General features: G+C 42.0%; 1 protein-coding gene across 1 annotated transcript in view; it reads left to right on the top strand.

Moving 5' to 3' along the window:
* Positions 1-15,917: 15,917 nt before the first annotated feature.
* Positions 15,918-26,150, top strand: part of VAT1L (vesicle amine transport 1 like) — a 46,376-nt gene continuing 36,143 nt past the window's right edge. The window contains exons 1-3 of the mRNA XM_042877209.1: positions 15,918-16,185; positions 21,283-21,412; positions 23,928-24,143. Of these exons, the coding sequence (XP_042733143.1) occupies positions 15,956-16,185; positions 21,283-21,412; positions 23,928-24,143 (576 nt within the window). The 5' untranslated portion in view covers positions 15,918-15,955. The remainder of the gene's footprint in view (positions 16,186-21,282; positions 21,413-23,927; positions 24,144-26,150) is intronic.

Here is a 26,150-nt window from a genome sequence, read left to right as displayed (position 1 = left end):
TCTTTAGAGTAATGTAATAAAGCCCTTACCAAGAACTGGGTGTCCTGTTCTCTCTTATAGCATAGCTGAAAATTATTAAAAAGACATGTATTTTATTTTGAACATAGTGATTTAAAGGACCCCTTTATTTTGAATAATTGATTGCAAATCATCTGGCCTTTGTAAGTACAGTGTGTTAATAACATAGCTTCCAATCTGAAAAAGTCTTTTATATTTATTTACCCTCTGTGTTTATTCTTGTGAACTAATCAGTAAGGTCATTACTCAACTGAAAAAAAGCTATTGAAAATATATTCCAGAGTACAGTCTCTAATTATGGGTATGCAATGCTAATGTGACAGTAAAATGAGTGCAAAGGCTTAGATCACATTAGGAAAATTACTGATATAAAGCTAACTAAAAATAAGTAGCATACAGTTTAACGTGAGTTGTTAGTCACTCTTTTAGTTAAGGTGCAGTGATTCAGCATTTAAGATTTCTATATTTTTGAGTGCTCAATTAATCAGACTTGGTATTTCGCTTTCATGTGAAAATTTACCGTGTATCTGAATGGGATGAGTAAATTAATATTTAACAATTATAATAAAGAACATTTAGTGAAATAGCTTTAAAAGGTCAATACTATGTGGCAGCAGTTTTGTGTCGGAAAAACAAATCATTTCATTTCAAGAAGATGGGTGTATGCAGTTTAATTTAAATGCCTGTCACTGTTGCATGGCTAGAGTTCATGCAGGGTTAAGGCTCTTACAATTAGATGAGAATGTAAATGTTCAAGAAAGGAGATTATTTATATTCAGCCTATGCCTAAGTTGTATAAGCAATGAAAATTTGGAGATGGTTTTGTCTTCCAAGCACAAGCTCATGTGAGTGCTTACATGCCAATGTGTCTGATGTACTTACTGTGATTTTTTTAGTAGGTTGCCATAGCGATGCAGCTTTCAAAACAGTGTTAAACTATCTCCAGTTAAAAAAAAAAAAAACAAAACATTATCATAAAAGGGTCCATAGGTAATTCCTCCTTCTCTCTAACCTTACCACTTCCAAAGTCTAATCTTAGAAATAAGAAAAACAGAAAAAAGAATCACATTTGTTTCTGATTCCTTGCAGAAGCTACAGTTTCGTAGCCAGAATTTCCATTAGTGTGTGAGATTCTGAGTTGCAAATTAGATTTCTTTTTTATTGACAACTAAATAGTAAAATAAAGGCTTCATGTTTGTAATTACATTTCCTGTACCATACGGTTGTCTGTTCCTTTATACTTAGATGTAGGCTAGGTTCTGCTTGTTGAAGTGTGCTATAAAGGAAAATATCCAGGTAATAATGAAACACTAATGAAGAATAATCATCCCGTTTGTCAGAAGCTGCTGAAGGGGAACGGTTGTTCAGTAGCTAGCTAGAGACTCATTTTTTTGGACGTGCTTACTTCTAAAGGATTGCTGAATTCAGGATGAGAATGTCCAGCTGTGACCATTCACTGACAGAAGTCTGTAGCAGAAATGCTAAGTGATGGCCTGAGGCAGTGATTGAGCACCTGGTGGGAAGGCAGGGCCAACCCAGGGGAGCTCAGGTGCACGCAATGCATCTGAGTGATGAGGAGTAGAGCCAAGATCCACCCCTTCCCAGACTTCATTTAAGGGTTGGCAGTGGAGGTGATGGCATCTCTTGCTGGAGATCACTGCCTACCTGAAGCCTTCCAAAGGTAAGCAGCTCTTTTCATTCATTTCTGTGACTGCTGTGTTTGTATTTATTCTCATTTGCTGTAATTAAAGACTTTGTCATCCTGCTATTATCATCCCATTGTTGCATTTATTACATCTTTGTTGATCTCCAGTCTTTTGTAAGCCACAGTTGGACATGCAGTGTTACAGATACACCTCTATATTTCATCTTACAGCTGCTGCTGTGTTTGTCTGCTAGCCCAGTGGCTTTGAAATATTTGCATGAGGAGCTGGCATCCCCTTTTATGCCAGTAGTAAAACTAGAACTAATGGCAGCAAACATGGGAACTGCTCTTCAGTGGAAAGCTAAACTTGCCTCTGATATCATCATAGTCTTCCAGAGCCTCTTTAAGAGGCTCGTTGAAATAGAAATGAATAATCTTGGACAGAAAGCTCAATATGTGTTGGAAAGATTAACGATATAGAGATGTAAATCTTTATTTAAATAGACTTGTAATAAAAACTAACACCTATAGGATAGGACTTGATAAGCCGGACATTTAAATACTGTTTATTTCATTCTCCATTTTAAAGAGAATGAATGGAAGAATTTCTAGTAATTTAATTGCAGCTGGTCTGTATTTGGCATAAATCTCAATTTTATTGACTTAGGCACAGCTGTACCAAATTACATGCTCAAGACTTTAGTTTGTACAGCATATCAACTTTAACTGATAATATATATTATCACAATTATATTTTATCTTGTAACTTTCATTATTTTCTCTCTTAACATTGACATAATAATCCTGTTTGTTTAGAATATTGAAGTTGTCTTTAAAGTATTAGGGGACATCCTAAATCTAATAACAGTGTATTTTTAGATCATCTACAGTACCAATTTGCTGATATTTATGGGAACTCAACTGAATAAAATGGGAGTGCTATATTTTAGTGCCAGCTTTCATGCTAAAAATGGAAGCTATACAGAATTCATTGTTTACTGTTGTCCACTAATCAATAAATTGAAGGTAAAGTAACTAATGAATTAATAGCAAATGTAACCAAGGCAGTGGTTGGAAGACTGGAACTACTGTTATCAGAAAGGCAGTTATTTTAAACACCTGGTATCGAATTGTTCCTTACCTGAGTAATTCTCTACATCATCAGGCACAAAATGGCTAAAAGGCAGCAAATCTTACTGACTGAGAGCTTGTAACAGGCTTGTGAAAGCCTGTTAACGTGAACTAAGATAAAGGCTGCAAAAAGAGAAGTATCATTTGGAGGCCAAGAGCATAGGATTTCTGTGACTTAGGAGCAGGATCTGCCTGATGAAGGGAAACAGCAAAGCACTGGTGTGGTTATGATTAGATTTCCCTTCCAATAAGGGAAAAAGAATTTGTAGGATACTAATGGCAGAAGAGAGCTGTGCTCTGGAGAGAAGGGATGAGCAGCCAGCACTGCATGCGCACCACAAGAGGGTGCCACCTCCCAGGTGCTGCACAGCAAGCCTGGCCAGGTAAGACTCATATCGGAGTGGGCAGAAAAACGTCCTTAGATGGGCTCCTGTGGTCCGCAGGCAACCAGGTATGGGATTATCCAAACAGTGTTATTTAAAGCTGTTTGGAACAGGGCTGTATACTTCTATCTCCTCAGCAGCACGACTGACCACACACCTGCCTTTCAGTGTAGCTTGCATTATGACATGGGGAACAGCATCAACCCCATTTGCTAAATAATTTTCCTGGAATGTGTTCTAACATGCTAGAAAGAATGGTGCTCTTCCACTTCATTCAGATGAACTGTACAGCAGTGGCTGAGCTAGATGGAGATATGCTGTAAGCCTGGACTTGTGCTTTTCCTTCAGACTGAATGGCAGATCTCTAATATCCATAGCCTACCTTGCTCACAATGTCTTATTACTGCATTATAAGGCTGTTTAGTGAAGCCGTGGAAATGGATAATTGATTTTCTTAAGCCCTAGTAATGAACAATAAAGTGCACTCAACTAAGAAAAATGTTTCTATCAAGCAGGAAAAAAAATCTGTTGAGTCTGAAAATGGTCTTCCAAATATATTCCTGTTATTAAAAATTGTAATACTGATTTTAATTATTCAAACTTGCTGTTGTTCTCACTAGCTGTGACTAAAGATAACTGATTGCCACACTACTTTATGTACTGCATTGCTCTGAAATTAGGAGCATCAGTCAAAATAAATACTGGAATAAAACCTCACTGGATAGAGCTGTTAGATTCTTCCCAGATAGTTTACAAGGTATATTATTACATTTTAACAAGATACATGAAACTGTGTATTTGATGTCTTCTCTCTAGGTTGTGTGTATCTTGCCCAATTAAAACACCAAGTCAGAGGAAAATAAACAAATTTAATGAAAAAAAAACCACCTAATTCCCTAGCTTGTTTTCTCTCATCTTTTTTGTTGTTGTTGTGATTTCAACCTTCTAAATCAAATCATGTTTACAAGCTGGGTTTCTGAAGTTTAATTTTCACTGTGATTGCATCTCCTTCAGGCCCATGCGAGCATTCAGAGGCCCTGCTTAAGATCTGAGCATTTCTGTCGAGCACGAACACTGAAGAAGTTTTGCTCTTGAACCTTGCTTTTTGAGAAATGTTAATTCAGAAACGATTGGCGACATAGGAGTTTCTCAGTAATGTCTGCAGAGGCAGAAATGCAGCTGTGTACATTCTGTTGACCATTTTGAGCTTGGCAACTGTGCAGCTTACAGCCTGCATTTTGTAAATATTTCATGTACTTATTAAACATTAAGACTAATTAAGCAGGACAGACAGATGTTCACAGTTTCTATAGGGGGCAGTCATACAGCTCTCAGAGCTTTTTTGCAGAGCTCAGGATCTAAAGGTGCTTCAGTCACATTTAGGCACCGTGAGTCAGCTCTGCAGCTGGTGGAAATTAGTGCAGTTTGAGAGATGCTGATGATTGTCTACTGTGTGAAGTTGTCCATTAGGAAAGTGTGTTAAATTGTAGCTTTATTCAATACAAAAATGTGCTTTGTTCAACAGCTTGACAAAGTTTTGCTTGCTTTCAGTAAGACTGCTCAGATGAGTAGGACCAGAGCTCTTATTGAATTGGCAATCCAAATTCTCTCCCAAGTGCCTGTCAGAATGAGGCCATCTATGCTTAAGCAGAAGTCAGCCTTTCAGCCACCAGCACGGAGCCTCCTGGGCCACCTCACAGAGGAGCACTGAATTCCCTTACACCCTGGGCAGCACAACTAATCCTTTCTGCAATTTCTCATAACATTTCTGGAATTCTTCAGAACAATCATCAGTCTTCCGCTTCTTCTCTATATAATTAAACTTTCTCAAGCCTGAGTTCTTTCAGTGTGGCACTTTCCATTGACTTTCAGGTGTATGTGTCTGAGAATAATGCACTGAATGTTTAGGTTTTGAGCTTTCATTGTAGTACAGCGGGGTGATGCATCTTAAAAACAGTCAGAATGTATGTCTGCTTTCCAAAAGTGAGGGTTGTATCTTAAGTAAATGCTTAGTCCATCCATCTTTTTCTGTTTGAATCAGACAGCCCAGAAATATGGCACTGCACTGTTAACTTCTGAGACTACAGTATTTAAGCTTTATGTGGGTTCTTGGAGGTGGTTAATAGTGGGATTCTGGGGAAGAGTTTTGCACTTTATCTATGTGTTATTACAGGAGGAAAAAAAAATACTGAAGGTAGAATTACTACTTTTTTCTAAGGAAACAAAAAATTGTAATTAGAGCTACTCCAGGTAAATGTATGGAGCAAGTCTGTTTAAAAAAAAAAAAAAAAAAAACTTTGCTGGCTAAATTGCTAGTGATGGCTTGAGTCGGGGAGGAAAAAAAAATCCTCTGCTAAAGCAAACAAGTGTTTAATTTTAGGCATTAAAAAAACCATCACAGGTAAGAAAGACAAAATTAGACTGTTTGCTTTCTTGAGTGAGATCCCCTGTTCTATTCTTTAAAATTTCTACTATCCCATCAGAATCAATGCTGGATAAAATTTACCACAGTGAAATTTGTGTAAACTGTTCTGTGCAAAATACTGCACACACATTAAGGGTTACTTAAGACTCTTCTTAAGATTCAAGTGTGGTGTAACTGAGGATTTCCCTGGTCAAAATAGGTCTTTGTTGTATATTTGATGCTTCTTTCAGAATCAGAAAAGATGGTGATGGTGCAGAGTCTGTCAGGTTGCTCTGTTAAGATTGGCATGTACCTTTGTGCTTTGCTGTTTTATTTCTCTTCTGTCTTCCATTTTATGCCTTCCTCACCCAGGCTCCATTTATTGCTGTTGTTAAGGCACACCTTTTCTGACAGATAAATACACAAAAGGTGAAAGATGGACCATAGAAATTGATGCTCTCTAACATTAAAAAAAAAAAAAACCAACAAACACAACCATTGCTGACAGATGATTGTAGATGGATGCTATCTGTTCTTTATATTGCATTTAGTGCCTCAACTTGTTGTAACCTCAACAACTTTCTCATAAGGAATCCTTCATTTTTGTCTATTTTCTTCCATGCTTTGTGTTTTGAGGGAGGTATTGGAACAGTTATTCCTTTACAAAGCAACACTACATTCCTTTGTAGTGAAGGTGATTAAAGCTTAGTTCTGACCTGAGCTTTCCTTAGGTATGTCAATTATTCCAGAGTTCATACATCTTCAGTGAATGGAGGTATCTAACTTAAGTTGCTATGCTGTGTATTTATAAAAGAGCCTGCATTATCCAAACCTGCTAATTTAGAGACAAGCTCAGACTATCATATTTGATTGCACTAGTTCTATTGGCATGCAGGTTGTTTAGTGTGTATTTATCCACAAACTGCCTTTATTTCTTTTAATTTCAGTGGCACTAAAAGGCAATTCTGGAAAGGTGACCTAATTGGTCTGGTGGGTAGAGGGGGAGGAGAAGGAGGGAGAAAAGGAAGGTGGCAATGACTTGGCCTGAGTTCCCGCACTGCCAGAAGCAGCAGCGCTCCTATTATGATTGATTCTATTTGAGATGCTCAAGAGAAATGAGCAGTATACGTAGTTCCACATTTCCTTCATTGTCCAGCTGAAAGGGGAGAAGGAAAGGGAATGGGTGTGTGAGGGGGAATTCATTTTCACATCTACTCAAAATGCTTTGTGCGGAGGTAAAGATGATTCGGAGGACATGAGCTGCTGCAGCATACAGATGTGTTTGTTTAGTTAATTGAGTTGTCATGGCAACTACTTCATCTTAACTACCACAGAGTATAGGTTGTCACTGGCACCTGATGACTCTAAACAAACCATTATACTTCCAACAAAATCAGGAAACTGTTTGGCTGCGCTACAAGTTAAAGAATGTCATTTTGATGCCCCCCAGAACACACAAACAAAATCTGACTTACTTTTTAAAAGCAAGTCACCACAGCTTCTCACTGGTAGCATTTTTCTGGCTCATCCAGAAGAGCTCCCACATCATCCGGTAACTCAGGAAACATGAAATGACACAGTTGCTCAAAACCTACAAAATAAGTCAATCTTAAGAGAACGATGGTGCTCAGATGAATCTCTGAATATGTAATATAGCAGGGTGAAATATATTGAAATATGAAAAAACAACATAGAACAGTTTGAAATTGAGTCAAGACCTGAATTTCTGGTGGAGGACCAAGTGGTGTTCTATCACAGCCCTCTGCTTCCTCTATGTTAGCTGGAAGCAGAAAAGGGGAAAATAGCTCACAGCAGGAATCTCACACCTTTGCTTGTGCTCAGCTTGGCATGAAGACTGACAGATATTTAAGAGAAGTGAGGGCTATGGTACCCCATATGAATAGGTCTGGAAAAGATATCGTTGGCTAAAAATGGGTAGAAGCTGTTCCTCTAAGTTCTTGCTGGATGGATGTTTATTTCCATGTGCCTGACACTCTGGGGTGTTCTAAGCCAGAGTCCCTGGTGGGGTTCAGTGTGGCCTTGTAAGCAGCTGGGCCAACACAGCTGAGGCAGCAGCTCTTGGAAATGAGCAGTGAGCTGCTGAGGAAGGGTAAGTGGGAATACATACTGGTGCTGGAGACTTTGTCTCCATGAGTTGCAGATTGATTTATAGTTTGTCAGTTCCTGACAGATTGTCTCCCAGAACTCTGTGTGGACTAATCTGTGTACTCTTCCTACCCAGCTGTGAGATAAAATGTATTAAGCTAATTGAAAAGAGCTTTACCTTGCTAATGGAGGGTTGTGGAAGTGCAAAATCTGCTACAGCAGCTCAGAGGATAGGAAGTAACTCAGCAAGGCATGACATTGATCACATACATAAATCAATGAGCAGAGAGCTGCAAGGTGTGACCTACAGGTTGTTCTAAGCTCTGTCACTGACGAGCAGTATATGCAAGTTGTGTAGGTGGTGATCCCAGGGTCATCAGCACTGGATAATGTATTGCAAGTCCTGCACAAGGACTTCCTTCTTAGATGGCACTGTTCAAAGCAGAGCAGACTGTGAAGCACGTCCTATAATTCCATCAAGAAGCACATACATTAAGGGTTGGGATATGCTGTTATTTAGGCTGGACTGACCCTCTCAGAAGGCCTTTTTCCCAATAAAGGAATCTCCTGCTCTCCATAAGGAAACCTATCTCCTGCCTGAGATAACAGGAGCAGGAAAAATCAGAACCCAGCAGAAACCTATTTCCTGATTGTTCTTACCTACAGAACCTCAGACCACTGAACTTTAATCATGCTGCCTTAAGGGCATGTTTCATTTGTATAGGACCTACATTTTCAGAATTGATTTACTGATGTTTTTTTTGAGAAAATTCACGTGGCTTTCTCTTTTGATGTACTTGCTTCCCAGGAAGTGATACCAGATTCTTTTGCTTAGGTGCAGTGCCTGCCCTCCTCGCTCCTTCTTGTTTTCATCCATGCTTCACTCTCAAAATGAAGCATGTTCAACCTCCCCCCAGCATCCTTTTAGCATTTATTGCCATAAGAGAAAAATCTTACAGTACAGTTTGGAGCAGTATTCATCTCTTGTGAACCTAGCTGATACTTTCGTATAGGTTCTTCTCCCTCTTTTAATTTGATTAGCATAACAGCATCTTTATCATCTCTAAACTGCAAGAACTTGGAAGTAATTTAGGGTTTCTTCCATCCTCCTGCTAAGGGGGTAACTGAGGTGACTGAAGGTTTGGCATCTTAGAAAAATTCCTTCTTTCATGGTCTTTTGGGACTACGTGGGCCATCCCCATTGATTTCACGGGCTTGGAGGAAGTTGGATGACATTCAGCAGCATTAAGTCTGATGCTGCAGTTTAGCCAAGATAACATTGATATTTGGTTTTGATTTAGTAACTCAGTCCTTTCTCCCAATTGCAAGGCCAACCTACGTCACCTGTATGTGGGACTCCAGATACTACTCAGCATCTCCACGTTTAAAGATGGATGCTGGCTAGTTTCCTGCCATGAAAGGATGCTGCTTAGCTCATAGCTAAAATTTCAAGCAGAAAAATTTGTGTATTTTTCTTATGCAACAAAAGAAGGAAGAGCTTTTCTCTTTGATATTACAAAACAATCACTTCCTGAGAGATCTCAATTTCCTTCATACTAACTTTGCTCTCTGCGTTAACCCTTTCTGACTTTTATTTTTCACCTGTAGATGTAGACAGCATTTGAATTCTCACTTTAAAAGTGAAATGCCTGCACGTGTGTGATCCACCTGCCATGAGCTAACACTTCCAAGGAAAATACCCTTTCATCAAATTTTCTAAGCCCTTTAACAACAGGAATGCTGAAGAATCATTTATCTCAGTTGTAACCTTGCTATGCAAGGCTTACATTAATTCCATCTCCAGAAAATCACCTGTCTTTAACGATTAGTTGATTAATGTGGAAAAGTACATTGGAAAATAAGCCTGTACTTCATCAAAGCCCCTAGGAAACAGAATGGCACAGTCAGTCCTCTTCTGCAAGTAACAGCAAAGCAGCTCCATTTCAGACTACAATACTTGTTGTTCAGAAGTCTTCCTGAACTATGAAATGTTACTACAGATGCAGTAAATCATAAAACTGGACCACTTATTCTAGCAGATATACAAATACTCAGAACAGTGCACTTACTGATAGAACAAGCTTACCTCAAGCATTTCACTTGCATGCTTTACTTTAGTCTAAAGCATCACTTCCCTAGGTAGGAAAGGCATTACAATTTTTCAGGCTCGATTCACACCTTCCTAACGTAGTGGTTTTCCTGAAAAATTACTCGAAGAAGCTGCATTGGCTCACGAGGCAGGCATCTGCCTTTTGGCTGTGCAGATTAGCCCTGGCAGGCAGCAAGTCCCACAGCTGCTCGCTTACTCCCCCACACCGCGACTGGGAGAAAAACAGAAGAGCAAAACAGAAAGTGGGCGGGTTGTGATAAAGGCAGTTCGATAAGTGAAGCAAAGCAAAAGGAGGAATTTATTCAGTACCTCCCAGCAACAGGTAGATTTCAGCCACTTTCCTGGAAAGCAGGCCCTCAGTCATAGCTCCAAACTTTCCCCTCTGCTCTCTGTCCTGAAGCTTTCATTGCAGAGCACACACCATACGGCACGGGGGATCCCTGCGCTCAGGGTGGGCTGTGCTGGCCGTGCCCCTGGCAGCTCCTTGAGCAGCCAGCTCCTTGCTGGCCAGGCAGCCTGCAAAACACAAGACCTTGGCACTGCAAACACTGCTCAGCTAGAACCAAAACATCCACACCTTATCAGTGCTGTTTGGTCACAGACCCAAAACACAGCACCACGCCAGTGGCAGTGAAGGAAATTAACTCCAGCACAGGATGGAGACCCTGCTTGCAAACTCACGTGCTTTCACGTAGTGATTGCCTGTTCCAAACGGAGTCTAACCCAGCAGCTTTGTAGCAGGCAGTCCCATTAATGTGAACAGTGCTCAAGGCAAACCAATCTCTTAATAAGCTGGGGATGAGGGCTTTGTAGGGGTTTTTTGTTGTTTTTTGGCTGTTTTTTTTTTCTTCCAAGTATCATCTGATAGAGAATAGAAAAGAGTGAGATGCGTATGGAACTCAGGAAAACAGATAATTAATAGCCTGATAACACACTCCAAAGAAAGCAGAACTGTGCTGAAGAGCATCCTGTTCCTTTCCTCAAAGGCCCATTAGAGAGGGCACAACTGAAATGGTACTGAAAGCTGCATCAGGAGGTTGTGAGGTGAAGAGTTCTTTGTGTTGTAAGCCCAGCAGAAACTGTGTTGTGAATTTGTATAATGCCTTCAGGTCTAAATCCAAGCCAGAAGCACCACTGCTTCCAGACCAGCAATGCTTACATCCTGTGCCACTGGACTGTAACTTAGAAATGCACAAAACAGCTCAGCTTTGTAAATCTAACAGCTCAATTCTGTTGTGGATTGCTCTGGTTTGTTTCGTTTTCAGCACACTCAGGAGGCACCTGTATTATAAGTACTCAGTGAGGAAAAAAGCACAGCTCACAAAGCCATTCAATAGACTGTAGTTTGTTGAAGAAAACTTTAATCAGAAATACAATGCATTGTTAGATGCAATCAGTCTGGAAGACAACAATCACAGACAGATGCTCCTGACGATAGCACTGTACCATAACCAAGAATATCACCTCCTTATATCCACTACAACAGCTGGAGATCCTGTTCAAACATAATCCCATGATGGTTGAATTCTCATCCTTCTGTGAACTTCAACTCTGTGATACACTTCAGTGACATTTTTTCACAAGCTTTTAACAAGTTACTTGGGTTCCATAATTGCTGAGACCGAACTGAGTCAAAATGCCAAGCATGATTACTCTTTTTCAGTGCCTGGAGCCACACTCCAGTGCGTAAGGCACTGTGTGCATCCCCAGAGAGCTAAGTGGACAGCTACTGACCATAGTGCTTTCAAGAGCAGGTCTAACAGCTGCGATGATTTTTAGCTATGAATTACCTTAAAGAATAAAGTTTGAATAATGTCTGAATGCGTCTGGTATTCCCAGATGGCATTGTAATATCCTGAAAAAAATCTAAGGCTATTGAGCATTTGAACAGTACTACATGGGAGCTGTGAAAGTCTATGACTGGTCATTATTCATGTGGGGTAAATAAACAGGGAAATAAGTCATACAGAATCGAAATGATGGAGTCAGGACAGGACAGCCAGTCTGCTCACATTCTGAGCCACACTTCTAGGCAATGACAGTCCTAATGTACTCATCTCCCTTAACCTTGCTCGTGGTGATTTACTGTTCCTCTCTCAGTGGTTGCACAGGCAGCAGGGGAAGAGACCAAGTGGTAATTTTTTCCTGCACCAAGTCCCCAAACAAATGGATCGTATGGCTCTAATAAAAATAGTAATAAATGAAGTTTTTTTGTTAAAACTTCATGATCAGTGATAATGTGATCAATGTATTTGATTTCTATTGTATCCATCACTGAAGTACCTGAACACAATTTCTGCACAAGACAAATGAAAAAATAATGAAGAAATGAAAGTCCGTGTGGTCACAAGATAAGTCACATTAGCATACCTTGGCCATGCCAAATCTTCTGTGACTGCTTTGTTTTCTTGTCCTTTTTAATTTAAAATGCAATTCCTGATGGCTCTGAGGAGCTTAAAGCTGCTTCTATCTACTAAAGGAAAAGGTACAGGTCTTTGCAGTGACTACAGACAGAATTGCTTCTTTTGCCTTTATGATTCATTCATTGCTGCACCAATAAGAAAAAGCCCGTGGCCAATATAAAATAAAATAGTTACCTCAATGTGAATAAACATGGGGAAACAGGTTTCTCTTGGCTGCAAAAAGCAGACAAAGAAATAAATCTAGCATGCTATATTGTTAGAGGCTCCTTTGCAAACATCTTTGTTAATATAGCCAGTGCACGGATACAGGGAAAAACAAATCAATGAGGGCATTTTCCTATTGATAAGAGACGTTGTGGACTACAGGTTGGAACAGTGGCTGAAATAGGTATTCAGAACATGCTCTCAAAGCAGAAAACATGAGATGCATCTGCTGTCAAGCAAGATGGAGGCTTCATAGTGCACAGTGCTGGAAGGAGAAATGTTGAATAAGATGGGAAAGTGAAGAGAGTCCCGAGGATTTGTTTTTCACCCTGTAATAAACAGATATTTTTTTTAACAGAAGATTTTAAAGAAAGCAATATTTTAGAACACAACATAAAGACTGCACGATTTTTTTTGTGTTAAAACAGACAAAAAAGCCCCATTGTTTTAGTGTTTTTATAAGAAAATGCATCACTCATCTTAAAAATGTTTTTGATCCTTTATAAGTTGAAAGAAAATGTAATTTGATTTATGTCTCAGTGAAAACTACAGTATTCTCCGTTCTAGGGGTTTGGTTCTGCCATCTATACATTGCTTCCTCTGAGCAGAGCAATGAGCCATTATTCAGGGTCTAAACAAAACCAAACCGTGCACTGAGCTACTGCAGTTTTTGATTGATTTCCATGTGGTCTGTGTTTCCAGTAACAAACATTTCTTTACCTGTCTTAGTCCAAAAGTATGATAGACCTGCAATTAGATTTCCTCTGAAGGACAGCTGCCCTCCATGAAATCCAGGCACGAACGCTCAGAGCAGTGTCTGTGGTGAAGACAGGTTTGTCCCTGACACAGTCACACTTCGGACCTGTCGTTGAATTGATGATTGTGTTCTGAAAATACAGGATTGGAATCAATGAGAACTATTGATGGTAACTGCCAGCATTCCTCCACAAGTATACTGTTCCATTTTCCTGTGCTTTCTAATCACCATTTTAATAGTCACTATTGCAAAGGATGACAGCACTTGACCAGCGGATAAGGATGGAGATCAAAGAACTCTTAATTGCCTTTTGTTCAGCATTGCTGCAAAAATAGGAGTTCTATGTTTCCTCAGTTGCCACAACCAAAGAGGGCAAGACCTGCTTCTGTCCTGGGCAAGACGTTCCTAATGGAAGGAGCCATCCATCCTTTGGGCATACTGGCTGGCAAACAGGACACGATTCAATAACTCAGGATAAACTACAGTCCGAGATCAAAGACGAAGAGAGACAGCTTTAAGTCATTAGTCAGGGTCAATCAAAACACTCCCAAGTAATCAGCATACAGTGGGGACTACACTAGCAGGCAATCCACTGCAAAATAAATGCCATCTCACTGTCCAAATTCACTTGGGATGTGTCAGACCCATGGTGCGGTGTCAGTGAGCTGTGCCTTGGATCACTTGGGATGCCACTCAGCTGGCACGTGCTACCCATCTTTCCCACTGCACTTCACCATCTGAGCTAGAACTGTAATAAGATGCCAGCTGAGTGAATCATCAGGAATCAAATGCATGTTATTCTTTATTCAACTGCTGCCTGCCTGGTCATGCATTCAAATGGCCAGATCTAAAGTGATAGAACTTTGTATTCCTTTTTACAGCACCAAATTAACTGTGCGTAGCAAACGGAGGGGAATATTGATGCCATTACCAGGGGAGCAAGGGAAAAAAAAAATGCTTCCTGACCTTTAAAGTAGCGAGATGCCTCCACACGCTGCTCAGAGCAAAAGGAATGGCATCATTCTCATACGTCACAGAGAAAATTCTTGACCGTGTTAATGAGCAGGTTTTGAATCCTTGTCCAAAAGATGTCTTAAGGACAATGTAAAAGACATTTAAGGCAGCAGACTTCTCTTTTCATCAGATCTGTTTGAACTTCTCGAGGTAATGAAGGCAGCAAAGCTCCCCTGTGGCTGGCATTCTATCTCCTTTGCTCCTGAGATGTATTTGTTTACTGCTTCATTTATAGCAGACTTAGATGAAAAATTCTCAGAAATAGGCTTTAAAGAATATGATACCTGCAAACTTTCTCAAGACTAGGAAGAAAATCCCAAAGCATCACATACTAAGTATAAAGAAATACAAAAACTGTTTCTCCTGTATCTCACACCACTCTTTAATGTGAATGAAAATGTTTTACTCCATTACTCATTACAGTTGTAAATAAGGAATTTCTTAGTTTTTCTGCTTTCCCCAAATACAACATGAATACATAACCCAAGATGAAATAAGTGCTTTGTGAAAATAAGGAATATTGATCAACTCTGATTTGTAACAAACCCACAGTGCAAAGAGACAATCCCTATCACAAGCCAGAAGGGCCTGACATTTCTTAAACAGAACTGAGTTGTTGCAAAGGGCTGGAAGGAGCACTCCATGCACACCCAGTTCCATAGGGATGTTCTCTGCACACACTGAATGGAATTTGAGAAGGCTCCAGGGAGACCTGAGAGCAGCCTTTGGGTACCTATAAGGGCTATAAGCAGGAAGGGGACAGCTATGTAGCAGGGTCTGCTGTGACAGGACAAAGGGAAATGACTTCATACCGAAAGAAGGAAGATACAGACTTGATATGAGGAAGCTGTTGTTTGCAATAACGGTGGTGAGGTCCTGGCACAGGTTGTCCAGAGAGCCAGTGGATGTCCCATCCCTGGAGACAGGCTGGATGGGCTCTGAGCACCTGATGGAGCTGTGGCTGTCCCTGTTCATTGCAGGGGAGCTTGACCAGATGGCCTCTAAAAGTCCTTCCAACTCAAGAGGTTCTATGATTCTATGAAATATTCATCGCAACTGCTTCAAACTCGAGTTGCTTGCTTTCAGTGCTTGTGTCAACCGTGAGGCACCTGTCCACCTGGATGCTCTTCCCAGCACTGAGAGCACCCACTCGACTGACCCCAAGAGCTGCAGAAGGGAAAGTGGTGAAGAACACCTTGACCCGCCCGGCTCTTCAGCGATGTGAGGGCAGATCTGGGGAGGAGGTGGTTTACATTCCCTAAGGGGAGGGACGAGCTGGAGTTCAGGTGCCAGGCACCTCAATTAGAGACCTGAGCGCTGCGCCCTTGTTGAGCACGACGCACGGCCGGGCAGAGCCGGGCTCCCCGTCCCGTACCGCGCACGCAGCTCTGGGCAAACGCGCGTCCCGGGGGGAACTTTTCGGCCGCGCCTCGCGAGGAGCCGGGCTCGGGGACGGCACAGCGGCAGGGCCGCGGGCTGCTACCTGGGGCCGCCAGTTTCGCCGCCAGCCCGCGAGGAGAACGCCCCGCGCCCGCCCCGCCCTGCCGCCGGCTGCGACGCCGAGCCGCCGCCGCAGCTCCGCTCCGTCCCGCTCCCCCGGCCGCGCGGTCCCCTCCCGCCGCGTGGAGGCGGATGGCGCTGCGCAGCTAGTCGGTGCATTGCGGCGGCGGGCGGACCCGCGCCGTGCCCGCGGCCATTCCACACGGCGGCACCGCGCCTCGCACAGCCGCAGCTGGCGGGAGCCGCACCGCAGCCCCGCCATGGCCAAGGAAGGAGCGCAGCGAGCGGAGGAGACGGAGCAGATGATCGAGAAGGAGGGCGGCAAGGAGGCCGCCGAAAGCAGCGCGGGCGGCAGCCTGCGGGCGGCGGACACCAAGGAGATGAGAGCCGTGGTGCTGTCCGCCTTCGGGGGGCTCAACAAGCTGCGCGTGTCCAAGAAAGCCATGCCGGAGCCGCAGGAAGGGGAGCTGAAGATCCGCGTGAAAGCCTGGTCCAGTATCGCCTCTCTGCCGGGGCGGGGGCGCGCGGGGCTCAGTGCCGGGTGGGGCCGGGGCCGGCGGGTCCCTGGCGGGGGAACTTCCCCACTTGTGGCTTCCGCCGGCCGCCGCCTGTGCCCGGCATCCAGCGGGGAGCGGAGGTGCGGGTGCGCTGTCAGGAGCGGCGCCGAGACAAAAATCATCGATTTTCGTGGTGCCGTCAGGGAGACACGGGGAAAAACCGCGTCCGCCCGCGTTCAGGGTTTGGTTTTGCTGTGTGCTTTCGGTCCCTGCGGTGCTCGGTCCGCCGGTCCCGCTGCTGGCTGCCGGCACGGCGCGGTCCCTGACCGCTTAGCGGTCTGCCGGCTTTCCTAGACGGCTTTTCTGTTTTCTCCAGACAACTGAAGCAGATTGTGCTTCCTAGGGAGCCACTTCTCGGTGCACGTGTTCCTGTATGAAAATAGAATTATTTGTTTTTTTTCTTTTCAAGTGGCAGGAGACAACGAGAGGGCCTTCCTGCACAGATTGGCCGCCTGCTGTCCTGTTCAGTTGGGCGGCATGATGCTTCCCGAAGGCGAACACAGAGGAAGGCTGAGCTGTGTCGCAGGGCAGCTCGGTGTGGGCGATCACCCTGTGGATGGGTGCCCTGTGCATGTGCCTTAGATCTGGAGCTCCCCGGGGACTTAAAGGATATTGCAGCCTGGGAGGTGCTGGCACCAGGGGATCGTAAGGGTTGTGGGGAGGAATTCCGCCCCAACAACCCCAAAGTATCACCCACAAGAAGTGAGATCCATAGACCTGAACAGGGAACGATAACTGTGACTGAGTGTTGTTTAATTGTTTGACTCTTAATGGCTTTGATGAGAAATGCAAGAAGTTCCAGGCTAGAAGAAGTAATGGTAGCCCATTTAGCTCTTGGGTAGCTTGTTCTGCTATCGGGGGCTGTTATTCTACTGAGGAACAGGTCCTGTTGTTTTCTTAGTGATGCTTCTAAGCTGTTAACAAAAGTTATCCTGCAAAAGCTTACATATTCTAAGCACGTGCAAACATATTCCTTTGTATGCTTGAGGAATTTGCACCCATCTTCAGTGTCTGCGTGAACTCCATTTCCATCAAAGGAATAGATCTCAAATAGCAAGCTTCCTGTGAAGGACCTTTTTTTTTCTTCCAATAAATAGAGATACTGTGCTGTGCTCTAGTGCTGTAGTGAGCTGTGTGAGTTCCAGGATTGCTGTTTATGGCATCGGTGGATCTGCTCAGACCACGCAGCTCTGCATGCTGTCACAGCTGTCATTCGTGCCGGCTGAGTCCGTCTGCGTGGTCTGCTTATCTGGGCATGGCTGTAGGGCTGACATGTGCTCAGGTCACCAAAGTTTGCTTCCAAATAAGGCAAAATCAACTCGTCTGATCTTCTTCATAGTAAATAGAGAAGATTTGTCAAGGTGACAACGATGGGCTTGTGGTCTGGTCTGGGAAACCGAGCAACAGAAGTAACTGTTGGTTTTCCCTCTGTGGCATCCACCTGTTAATGCACCCAGTGCTGAGCATGTCAAAAATGAGCTTCCTCTAGGTCGTATTGTTGCCAAATAATGCTTAGTGGAACAGATCTGCATTTGACTTTCATGGCTTGTGGAGAAAATTAATCATTATTTTAAGGCAGTATGTGTATGCATGATAAATAATACAGATAGTAAAGGCAGTTAAATTATTTCTGCGTGTGTATTTTGTAGCATGGCACTGTAAATAGAGGTGATGGAGGGTACGTTGCTGTTAGCATGTTGACTTATCCTTCTGAAGGCCTGGCACATCAGTGATCCAGTTGAAAATGTCTCAGTTGTGATGAGTCATGTGTTAGCCTCATTCTGTGAGTAATGGATGGAGCAGCCATTGATGTCCAAGCTGAGTCACAGCTTCTGCATATCTCCTGAAATAATTTTTGGTTGATAATGACAGAGCAGCTGAAATTGCTCTGTTTGTTTTTACTGCCACTTGCAGCCTACAAAATATTAGTGGACGTGTTGTTCGATAGATGAGACAAATAGCTCGAGCAATCCCAGACGGACATTTCAGATAAGATGTGTGAGTAAGGAGTGGTGTCCTGCAATTACCTCCTTTTATTTTTCTTTGCTCTGTTATAATTATTTCTTCCTTGTGCCGTTATACATGTGCGTCATGAGGAGTGAAGCAGAAGTGATCCTTCTGACCCGGTGGTTTTGAGATAGCAGCACTTAAAAATATTGAGAGCAAGTGAACGAAATCCACAGAGTAGGAGACAGTGTATCAATTTCCTTTGTAAAAGGAGTCTTGATCATGTGCTGTGGCTGTTTCCGGATGAAAAGCGTGTGATTTTCAGGCAATTTACTTGCTGGCGTAAAAGGAGACTTAAGAACCTAGAACTCAGTGCTCTTCTTTGCCCTGTTGTATTTCAATGTCTTCAGTGTTTAATATCAGTGGAATCTTACAGTGAAATAAGAAAGATCAAAAGCAGCTCCTGTCCAAACCAGAGTGCTGACGTTGGTCAGCGTGATCTGATGTTTTGTAGTGGAAGTGCTGGGCGTCCTGCAGTGCGTGGATCAGAGCAAAGAGAACCTAAGTGACCACTGCTGATCCGATGATGAAAGATGATAGAACACTGCACCCACAGGAGTTTCCATGGTTTAAAAAAAACACAGCGAAGTTAAACCTCAATAACAGAAGTGAATATTCAAGAGCTTCAAAGCTATTATGGCAAAGCATTGCAGTCTTAGAAAGTCAGATTAGAAGATAATTCAATTTTGGTGAACAGTGGGTTTGGAGATGGACGTGTAAGGCAGTCTGTGTAGCTCACACCACTGTCCTTGCTGCTTTGCTGAGAGCTCCTTGCAGAGCCTCTGTCAGCCTAATTTATGTGCTTCCCTATCTCCATGTGCATACAGCTTTTGATTTAGGATGTAGAGCACATGACTGCAGGAAGCTGTGCGCTGTTCCTCATTGGGTCACTTAGAATTTACTCTTTTCCTTTTGAGTATGAGTGTACGGGAAGTACAGCAGTCACTTTCTTTTACTGCACACCAGAAGAGGCTATGCTGGTTCATGCTGATACAAGGGATGAATGGTGGTTATTCTCTAGAATCTCTGACATTTTTGTACGATATTCTTTGCAGCCAAATTCCTTTATCTGCTGTAGATTGAATCTCAGTGAAGAATTTGACAAGGTTGAATGTCCTGGAGATAGTTACTAAGACAGCTACTTGGTTTTGAGCTCTCCGTATGATTAAAAATGATAGTAATTTGCTGGTTTTATCATATATCCAGTTGTACTTTCAGCTTTGTTGTGGACAGGGCTTGTTCAAATCTGGCTTATAGCAACTCATTTATATGAGAGGATGCAGAGGAATGAAACCGAATGCATAAATGAGAGTAACAGGGACACGAAAGCACGTAGGCCCGTAGGAAACTAACGGTGATTGCTTAGTTGTTTGGTTATGGTTGTTTTGTGGGGTTTTTTGTGTGTTTGTTTTGTTGTTGTCATCTTTATTTATTTATTTATTTTCCTTTTCACATGCTGAGTGCTTCACAGGCATTTTGTTGTTCAGAATTTCTGTTTCGTGTATCAACTTCTCAGTGGCAATGTGGGGTTGGCCTTGGCCGCTGGATAAGAAGTGGTCTTTCCAAAATGATTTCAAAGCTCCCAACCCAACTGTGCCCCAACCCTCCTACCCTTGATGAGCTTTGTGTATATGTGTATGGTGTGTGTTTGTGGTTTTCATTTTTTAATTTTCCTCCCGAGTTGGTCAAGCTTGGTTGTTATAGCTATGTTTTCCAAAAATAATCAGTAATTCTAATTTTGGAGCTAAAGGCGATGGGCTCAGGTCATTTTTAAACTGTGTACCTCAATTACAAGTATTTACATTTGGTGATTTTTTTTTATTTTTATTTTTTTTCCCCATTGACCTACATCTCATGAATGCTCTCTTGTCTTCATGTTTGTGCTGTGTGTCTCTTCTGTCTTTTTGTTTGTTGGGTCTGTTCAGTCTGTGAGCGTCTTGATTAGTGTCTGACTAAAGCTCCATCTCATAAATTCTTGTACACATCAGTAATTTTATGTATCAGAGCAGTTGTTGGCATCATATCACATGAGTAGGACTGGCAGTGTGCATAGCTTCATAGACATGGGGGAGTTAGTATGCAGCAATTCCAGCTAATAATAAACACAGGGCTGTGTTTTACAAGGGTGGATTAATGCTGAAGCATACTGTTAGAGTGTTGCTATAAGTGCTAGAAGTTTTAACTGTGTGTATGGCTTTTGTTCCAGGAATCAGTATGTACACATAGGGGATAAACCTTGGCCCAACAGTAGTTGTTTTTCTTGTTTCATTTTGTATTGGAGTCTGCCTTGGAAACTGCATTTTATTAAATAAAACTGGATGGCATACAAAAGATAAAGCAAAGGTGCTTCAAGATTTTTTGTAAAGCTCAGGCTGCAGGGGGGAATTGTAAACATCCTGAGCAACAGCCCTGAGGATTCCAAAGACCTCAATAATCATTGTAAGACTGTGTAAAAGTGGTTCAGGAGGAATAGTTGTAAAATAATGGCGTATCTAAAACTGATCAAGTTCTCATCACAGTTTGGACTCCTACCTGAGATGAACGCAAGATTCATTCTTGGAGTCACTTCTGAATTTAGGACAGTTCCATCAGAGTACTTTTGGACCAAAACACCTACAGTATTTGAGGGTTCTTCTCTTTGTTAAATTGACCTGGTTTTATTTGCCAGCTAGTGGTGCCTTCATGGAAAACATAATGTTTCCCTGTTATGAATTTGAAATGGCCCCTGTGAATTTTTACATGTGACTCCTAAGCAGTCGGAATGCTTTGGAGCTCTGTTTAAGGATGGATGTGGTTGCCTTGCATTGTGTGCTTCTGACCACAGCCTGTGCAGCACTGCTGTAAAGTCAGTCTGCTCCACATGTGAAGGATGGGAATGTCTGCTGGGTCATTTCTGCACTGTGGAGCCCAGGTTTTTAATGAAGATTTCTGTCTTTGTCATCTCACGGGTCAAGATTTCCCCCTTTGCTTTGATGTATGGCAATAACTCTGATTTTGTTTTTTTTTTTCCTCGTGTTTTACAGTGGTTTGAATTTTATTGACTTGATGGTGCGACAGGGGAATATTGACAACCCCCCTAAGACGCCACTTGTTCCTGGCTTTGAATGCTCTGGAATCGTAGAAGCTCTTGGAGATAGTGTGAAAGGATTTGAGGTAATATTCTCTTTAATTTCAGGGAAAGACTAGAAAGTACCGTTTCACTGAGATTGTTATTGCTTTCTGTTATGTCTTTGCCAGCAGCCTTCATTACCATGTTGAGATCTGAAAGGGCAGTTTTTCCTTCTGCTTCCCAAGCATGAGAATGACCTCTTCAGTTAATACCTAAAGCCACCAGTGTGATCTTCAGATCCTTCCTGAAAAGTCACCTGTGCTGTGCGCACATTCAGGTGGTTTTGTAGGAACTGATGAGCTTTAGGAAAGTAAAAGAAGCTGAGTTAAGTTTTATTGGCCATGTTTGCTGTCACTGTAGTTCAATTCCTTGAAGCCCATGCACTGCTGATGCTAGTTCCAGTTCTTGGTCTTGAGCTAACAAGGCCCCATTGATGATAAGCATTGTTTCTTACAGCTGTGTGCATTCATATAGTGCAGACAGTAATGGGACCTTGATTCTGGGTATGTGACTTAACTTCTTGAGTGATCAGAATCTGTTTTGCCTAACAGAGTAATGATAAATGACAGATAGTTAATGTGTGTAATAAAGCTATCAGAGTTGGTTGGCGTTACGTACTCTTCAGTGTATTGTGTATAAACAGTGCTGTGTTCTACTTACTGCTTTCATTACTGATGTTAAACACCTCAATTCCCTCCAATCTCGTACTCTGTTACTTACTAATGTAAGTAAAAATAGATATAAAAAATTCTGAAATAGGACACAAATGAGTTAATGCATGTCAAACGTGTATCAGCTATTTGCTGACTCTATCTTGTCATCAAGTATAATTGCGTTTCTAAATTCTTACTGTATCTTGATCGTAAGAAGGCAGTTACCTAAAATTTATTTGAAAGTAATAATTGTGTGGTTCTGGAAAAACTTCAGAATTTCTCTGTTGAGTACAGATGGCCAATTTAGTTTCCAGTAGGGTGTCAATGATAAGCTTCTCTTAGGACATTTCTCCATTTTCCCCCTCCTGCCTTGCAATAAATTATAATCTTTCAATGTTTTTGTGATAAACAGTAACTGAATGGAAACTTAAGTATCTGAAAAACTCTTCTGATTCAGTTGTTCAGCTCTAGTATTCTGTTACCTGTAGTCCACATGGAATAATATTTTATGAAAGGACAGTAGGAAGTTTTCTGATACAGATCAGCATTTTTAGTTTAAATGTTCCTGCTATTTTTAAAGGGCATCATATAAAGCTACAACATGTGGTTCTTGTCTGAGTAACGTTGCCCCTGAATGAATACACTGGGCCTCTGAAGATTATGACTTTGTTCTGACCATAAAGCCTGGTGAACTTCCTGAAATCTAAACAAGTCCAGGTATTTTACTTCTTACATATGGTCAGTGTAGCTGTGGTGGTGTTTCAAGTAATCTCGAAGATCTAAAACTTGAAATAATGCTGTGCACAGGTATGAACCCATCACCAGGGGAATGTCCCAAGATGGAGCTGCAATAATGCTCTGTCAGCTTCTTTATGGAACTTTTGCACTGAATAGAAGGATGCCAGATGCTCGTTGTCTTGTTGGCGTATGCTGTTACCTCTGTTTGTAATGACTGCAGGAATGGCTGAGATTGCACCCTATATTTTCTGACCTCCTTTCCCTTTGTAGATCCCCTCCAGTTCAAGTCCTGTTCAAGTTGCGTTGTGCTCAGGCCATCTTACAGTTGAGATATTGCCAGCTATTTATTGTCTTCACTGGCTGTGATTGCATTATTGTGTGATATAATGACATGGAGTGGCAGTCCGTTTTGATAGAGATGTGTAAAAACATGCTTTATATTGAAAGAAAGCTCTCCTTTTTTGGGGGGGGGTGGAGGGTGGCGGGAGTAAAAGAGTAACAGCCTCTTCTTCCTCCCACCAAAAGCAAAAGCTGATTTCTGCTGAGCCCAGATGTAACAGGTGTGATCTATAGTTGTGAGGATGGCCCAATCTGACATGCTTCTGTATAATTTTCATAGAAAATATGATTTTAATTATTATTATTATTTTTATTATTATTAAGAAATCACTCCCAAGAAGGGTCTCTCTCCTTTGCATTCTTTTTGGTAGTCAGTTCTGTTTGCAACGATACAGGACTGTGATAATACTCACTAATTAATCTGAACAGACTTTAAATTTTATATACTTTGCTAACAGCAAAAGGAAACCACAGAATGCTTACCAGTGATGCATTGCTAATTTGAATGTGAATTTCAGAGGAGACATCTCAGTGAAACTGGAATGACGGTTCTGTTTCAGTATTTTCATTCTAAGAGAGATATAAACCTTTCAAAACTGTCAGCAGTACCTTAGCATTTAGCTAACCCACAATATCCCAAAGCCAAAGTGATGACAAGTACTTGGGAGACCAAAATGTGCCTGTTCTGTACTGCTGTGGAGCATCATTATCTTTACTATCTGTCATCCACAGCTTGACCAAGAGAGGTGCAGATCTTAGAACTTCCTGCCTACAGTTTTAGTTGCACACGTATCCTCGATGTTTTTTTTTTTGTTGTTCTTGTTTGTAGATTGGAGACAGAATCATGGCTTTTGTAAACTACAACGCATGGGCTGAAGTGGTTTGCACCCCGGCAGAGTTCGTCTACAAGATTCCAGATGACATGAGTTTTTCTGAAGCTGCTGCATTTCCCATGAACTTTGTAACTGCCTACATGATGCTCTTTGAAGTTGCTAACCTAAGAGAGGGCATGTCTGTGCTGGTTCACTCTGCAGGAGGTGGGGTGGTAAGTTGGAGCTTTTCTTACGTTCCTATCAAGTCACTGAAGTAAGCCAGATGCTGCGGTTCGATTTGACATCAGTCTTTCCTACATGAGGGATTGTGGTGCAGGAGCTACGTCAGACAGTGATGCAGGCTTTTGGTGAAATAAAAATGTTCATCAATAAAAATGACAATCAACTCTACCCCAAAAAGCGCCAAAAGCCTTTTTGAGGTACTCAGAAATGAACAAGAAAGTGTTACCTCAAACTTTGTATCCCTGCCTTTCTGCACTTTGTACTTGTTGGTTGTGAAAGAAGGCTGTAAGGAAGGGATTAAATGAATCAGCTCCCAGCATAAGGTCCTCGTGGTAACTGTAATTCTCCTTGCAGTAAATGGCCCTGCTGGAATATTCCTGCAGATACCGTGTGCAGGTGTGATGTTTCTTTGTGAAAGGCAGTGTACTTTTTTCCTCTGTTGGGATTGAAAACAGTGGAAAATATTATTGTGCCAGATCTGAGGAAAATGCCATACAAATGCAGAATTTGAGTCAGAGGGGGCTGCTGCATGCCATGTTTTGGGTTGTTGGTAAAGAGGCGTTGCACTGCATAGGCAAGGCAATGGTTGAATGGATTGGGTGGAGCAGCAGGGCACACAGTGACATGAGAACCCCACACATGGTGTTACTAACTGCTTCAAATATCTTTGGAAAAATCTCTCTTGAATAAAATATTAAGACACCTACAAGGAAATATGTTTATGTTGGAAATTACGCAGTCCTCTTCCATAAGACAGATTTTATGACCTTAGAACATGAGCAGATCTCAACCTTTTAAATTAGAGTACCTCCTCTGTTTTACTATCATTCCTTATTTATGCTAAATTAATATTTTATTGTCTGCTGAAGTGTCTGGTAGGCAGCCCCAAACACCTTTTCCCTGATTCTATGCCATTAGGCCTTCTTTTAGATTCTCATGTAAATGAAGTCTGTAACCAAAGGAATAAATTCATCAGTTCCCTGCACAAAGTATTTTTAGCTAACAGTAATCCTACTTGCAGTAAATGATCCTCTTGAAAAACTTCTGTAAATGAATGGAATTTGTAATCTTATTATGTTTCAGCACAGTGCAACCTAGAGCATTATGGCTGACTTTATTGTTCTATAACATTAAATCTTGTCACGTGGAATTTAAACAACTGGAGGCCACACATTGAGGGAACTGGATATTCGGTGGGACTTTAAGGCGCTGTGTTTACCTGTGAGGCCACTAGCCCAGCTGACTCTATATGGACCCAGGCTGAGCATACTGAATTAGCAAAACACCCAAGAGTGTGTGCATATGCATAACTTTAGAGAAAATGGACTTTTAGAATGGACTGTCTAGACTGTCTGCATTAGGATAAAGTGTCCTTGCTACATTTTTCTTTTCTTTCTCTCTCTCTCTCTCTCTCTCTCTCTCTCTCTCTTTTTTTTTTTTTTTTTAGCTTCACTCATCTCTATTATTTCTTAATTATCTTCCTTAAGCACTGCTAACACTCTACTAGCCTACACACAGTCTTCTTCACTGGGCAAGCCCTGTGCTGGGCTATCCAGTTAAGGTGCTGCTGCCTTTCTTCCTTTCTGCTGTTGCAGATGCCCAGTGAGCATTTTTCTGATAGTCCTGTGTTGTGCTGTTTGTGGGCCTCTTCTGAGAGAAGCTAAAGTAGGGGAAGGTCCTGTATGGCTCCCAAGAGAAAAAACACATTTTTTTCCCTTGTGAAGAAGTTAAATAACAGAGCTTCCAGAGGAAAGAGCAGAGGTGCAGGAGGAACAGTCAAAGTGAGCAGTATTATTGTAGATCTGTGTGATGTGGGGAGAGCTGCAGATGAAGTGGAAATCCACTGGTTAGCCTGCAGGGCAGGATGCTGATCACTGTGTCAAGGGGCAGAGCCTTGTGCAGGCTATTGGGTTTGGTGGGGAGAGCACGTATCGTTAGGACCAGAAGGGAAAAGCTTTTCCCATTCCTTGGTAGGTCTTACAGGTAAAATCTCATTC

The sequence above is a fragment of the Lagopus leucura genome, unplaced genomic scaffold, assembly GCF_019238085.1.
Source record: "Lagopus leucura isolate 7727_CA_CO unplaced genomic scaffold, USGS_WTPT01 Super-Scaffold_100017, whole genome shotgun sequence".
Classification (NCBI taxonomy): domain Eukaryota; kingdom Metazoa; phylum Chordata; class Aves; order Galliformes; family Phasianidae; genus Lagopus; species Lagopus leucura.
Note: the sequence above shows the minus strand (reverse complement) of the source record. Positions and strands in the feature narration are given on the sequence as shown.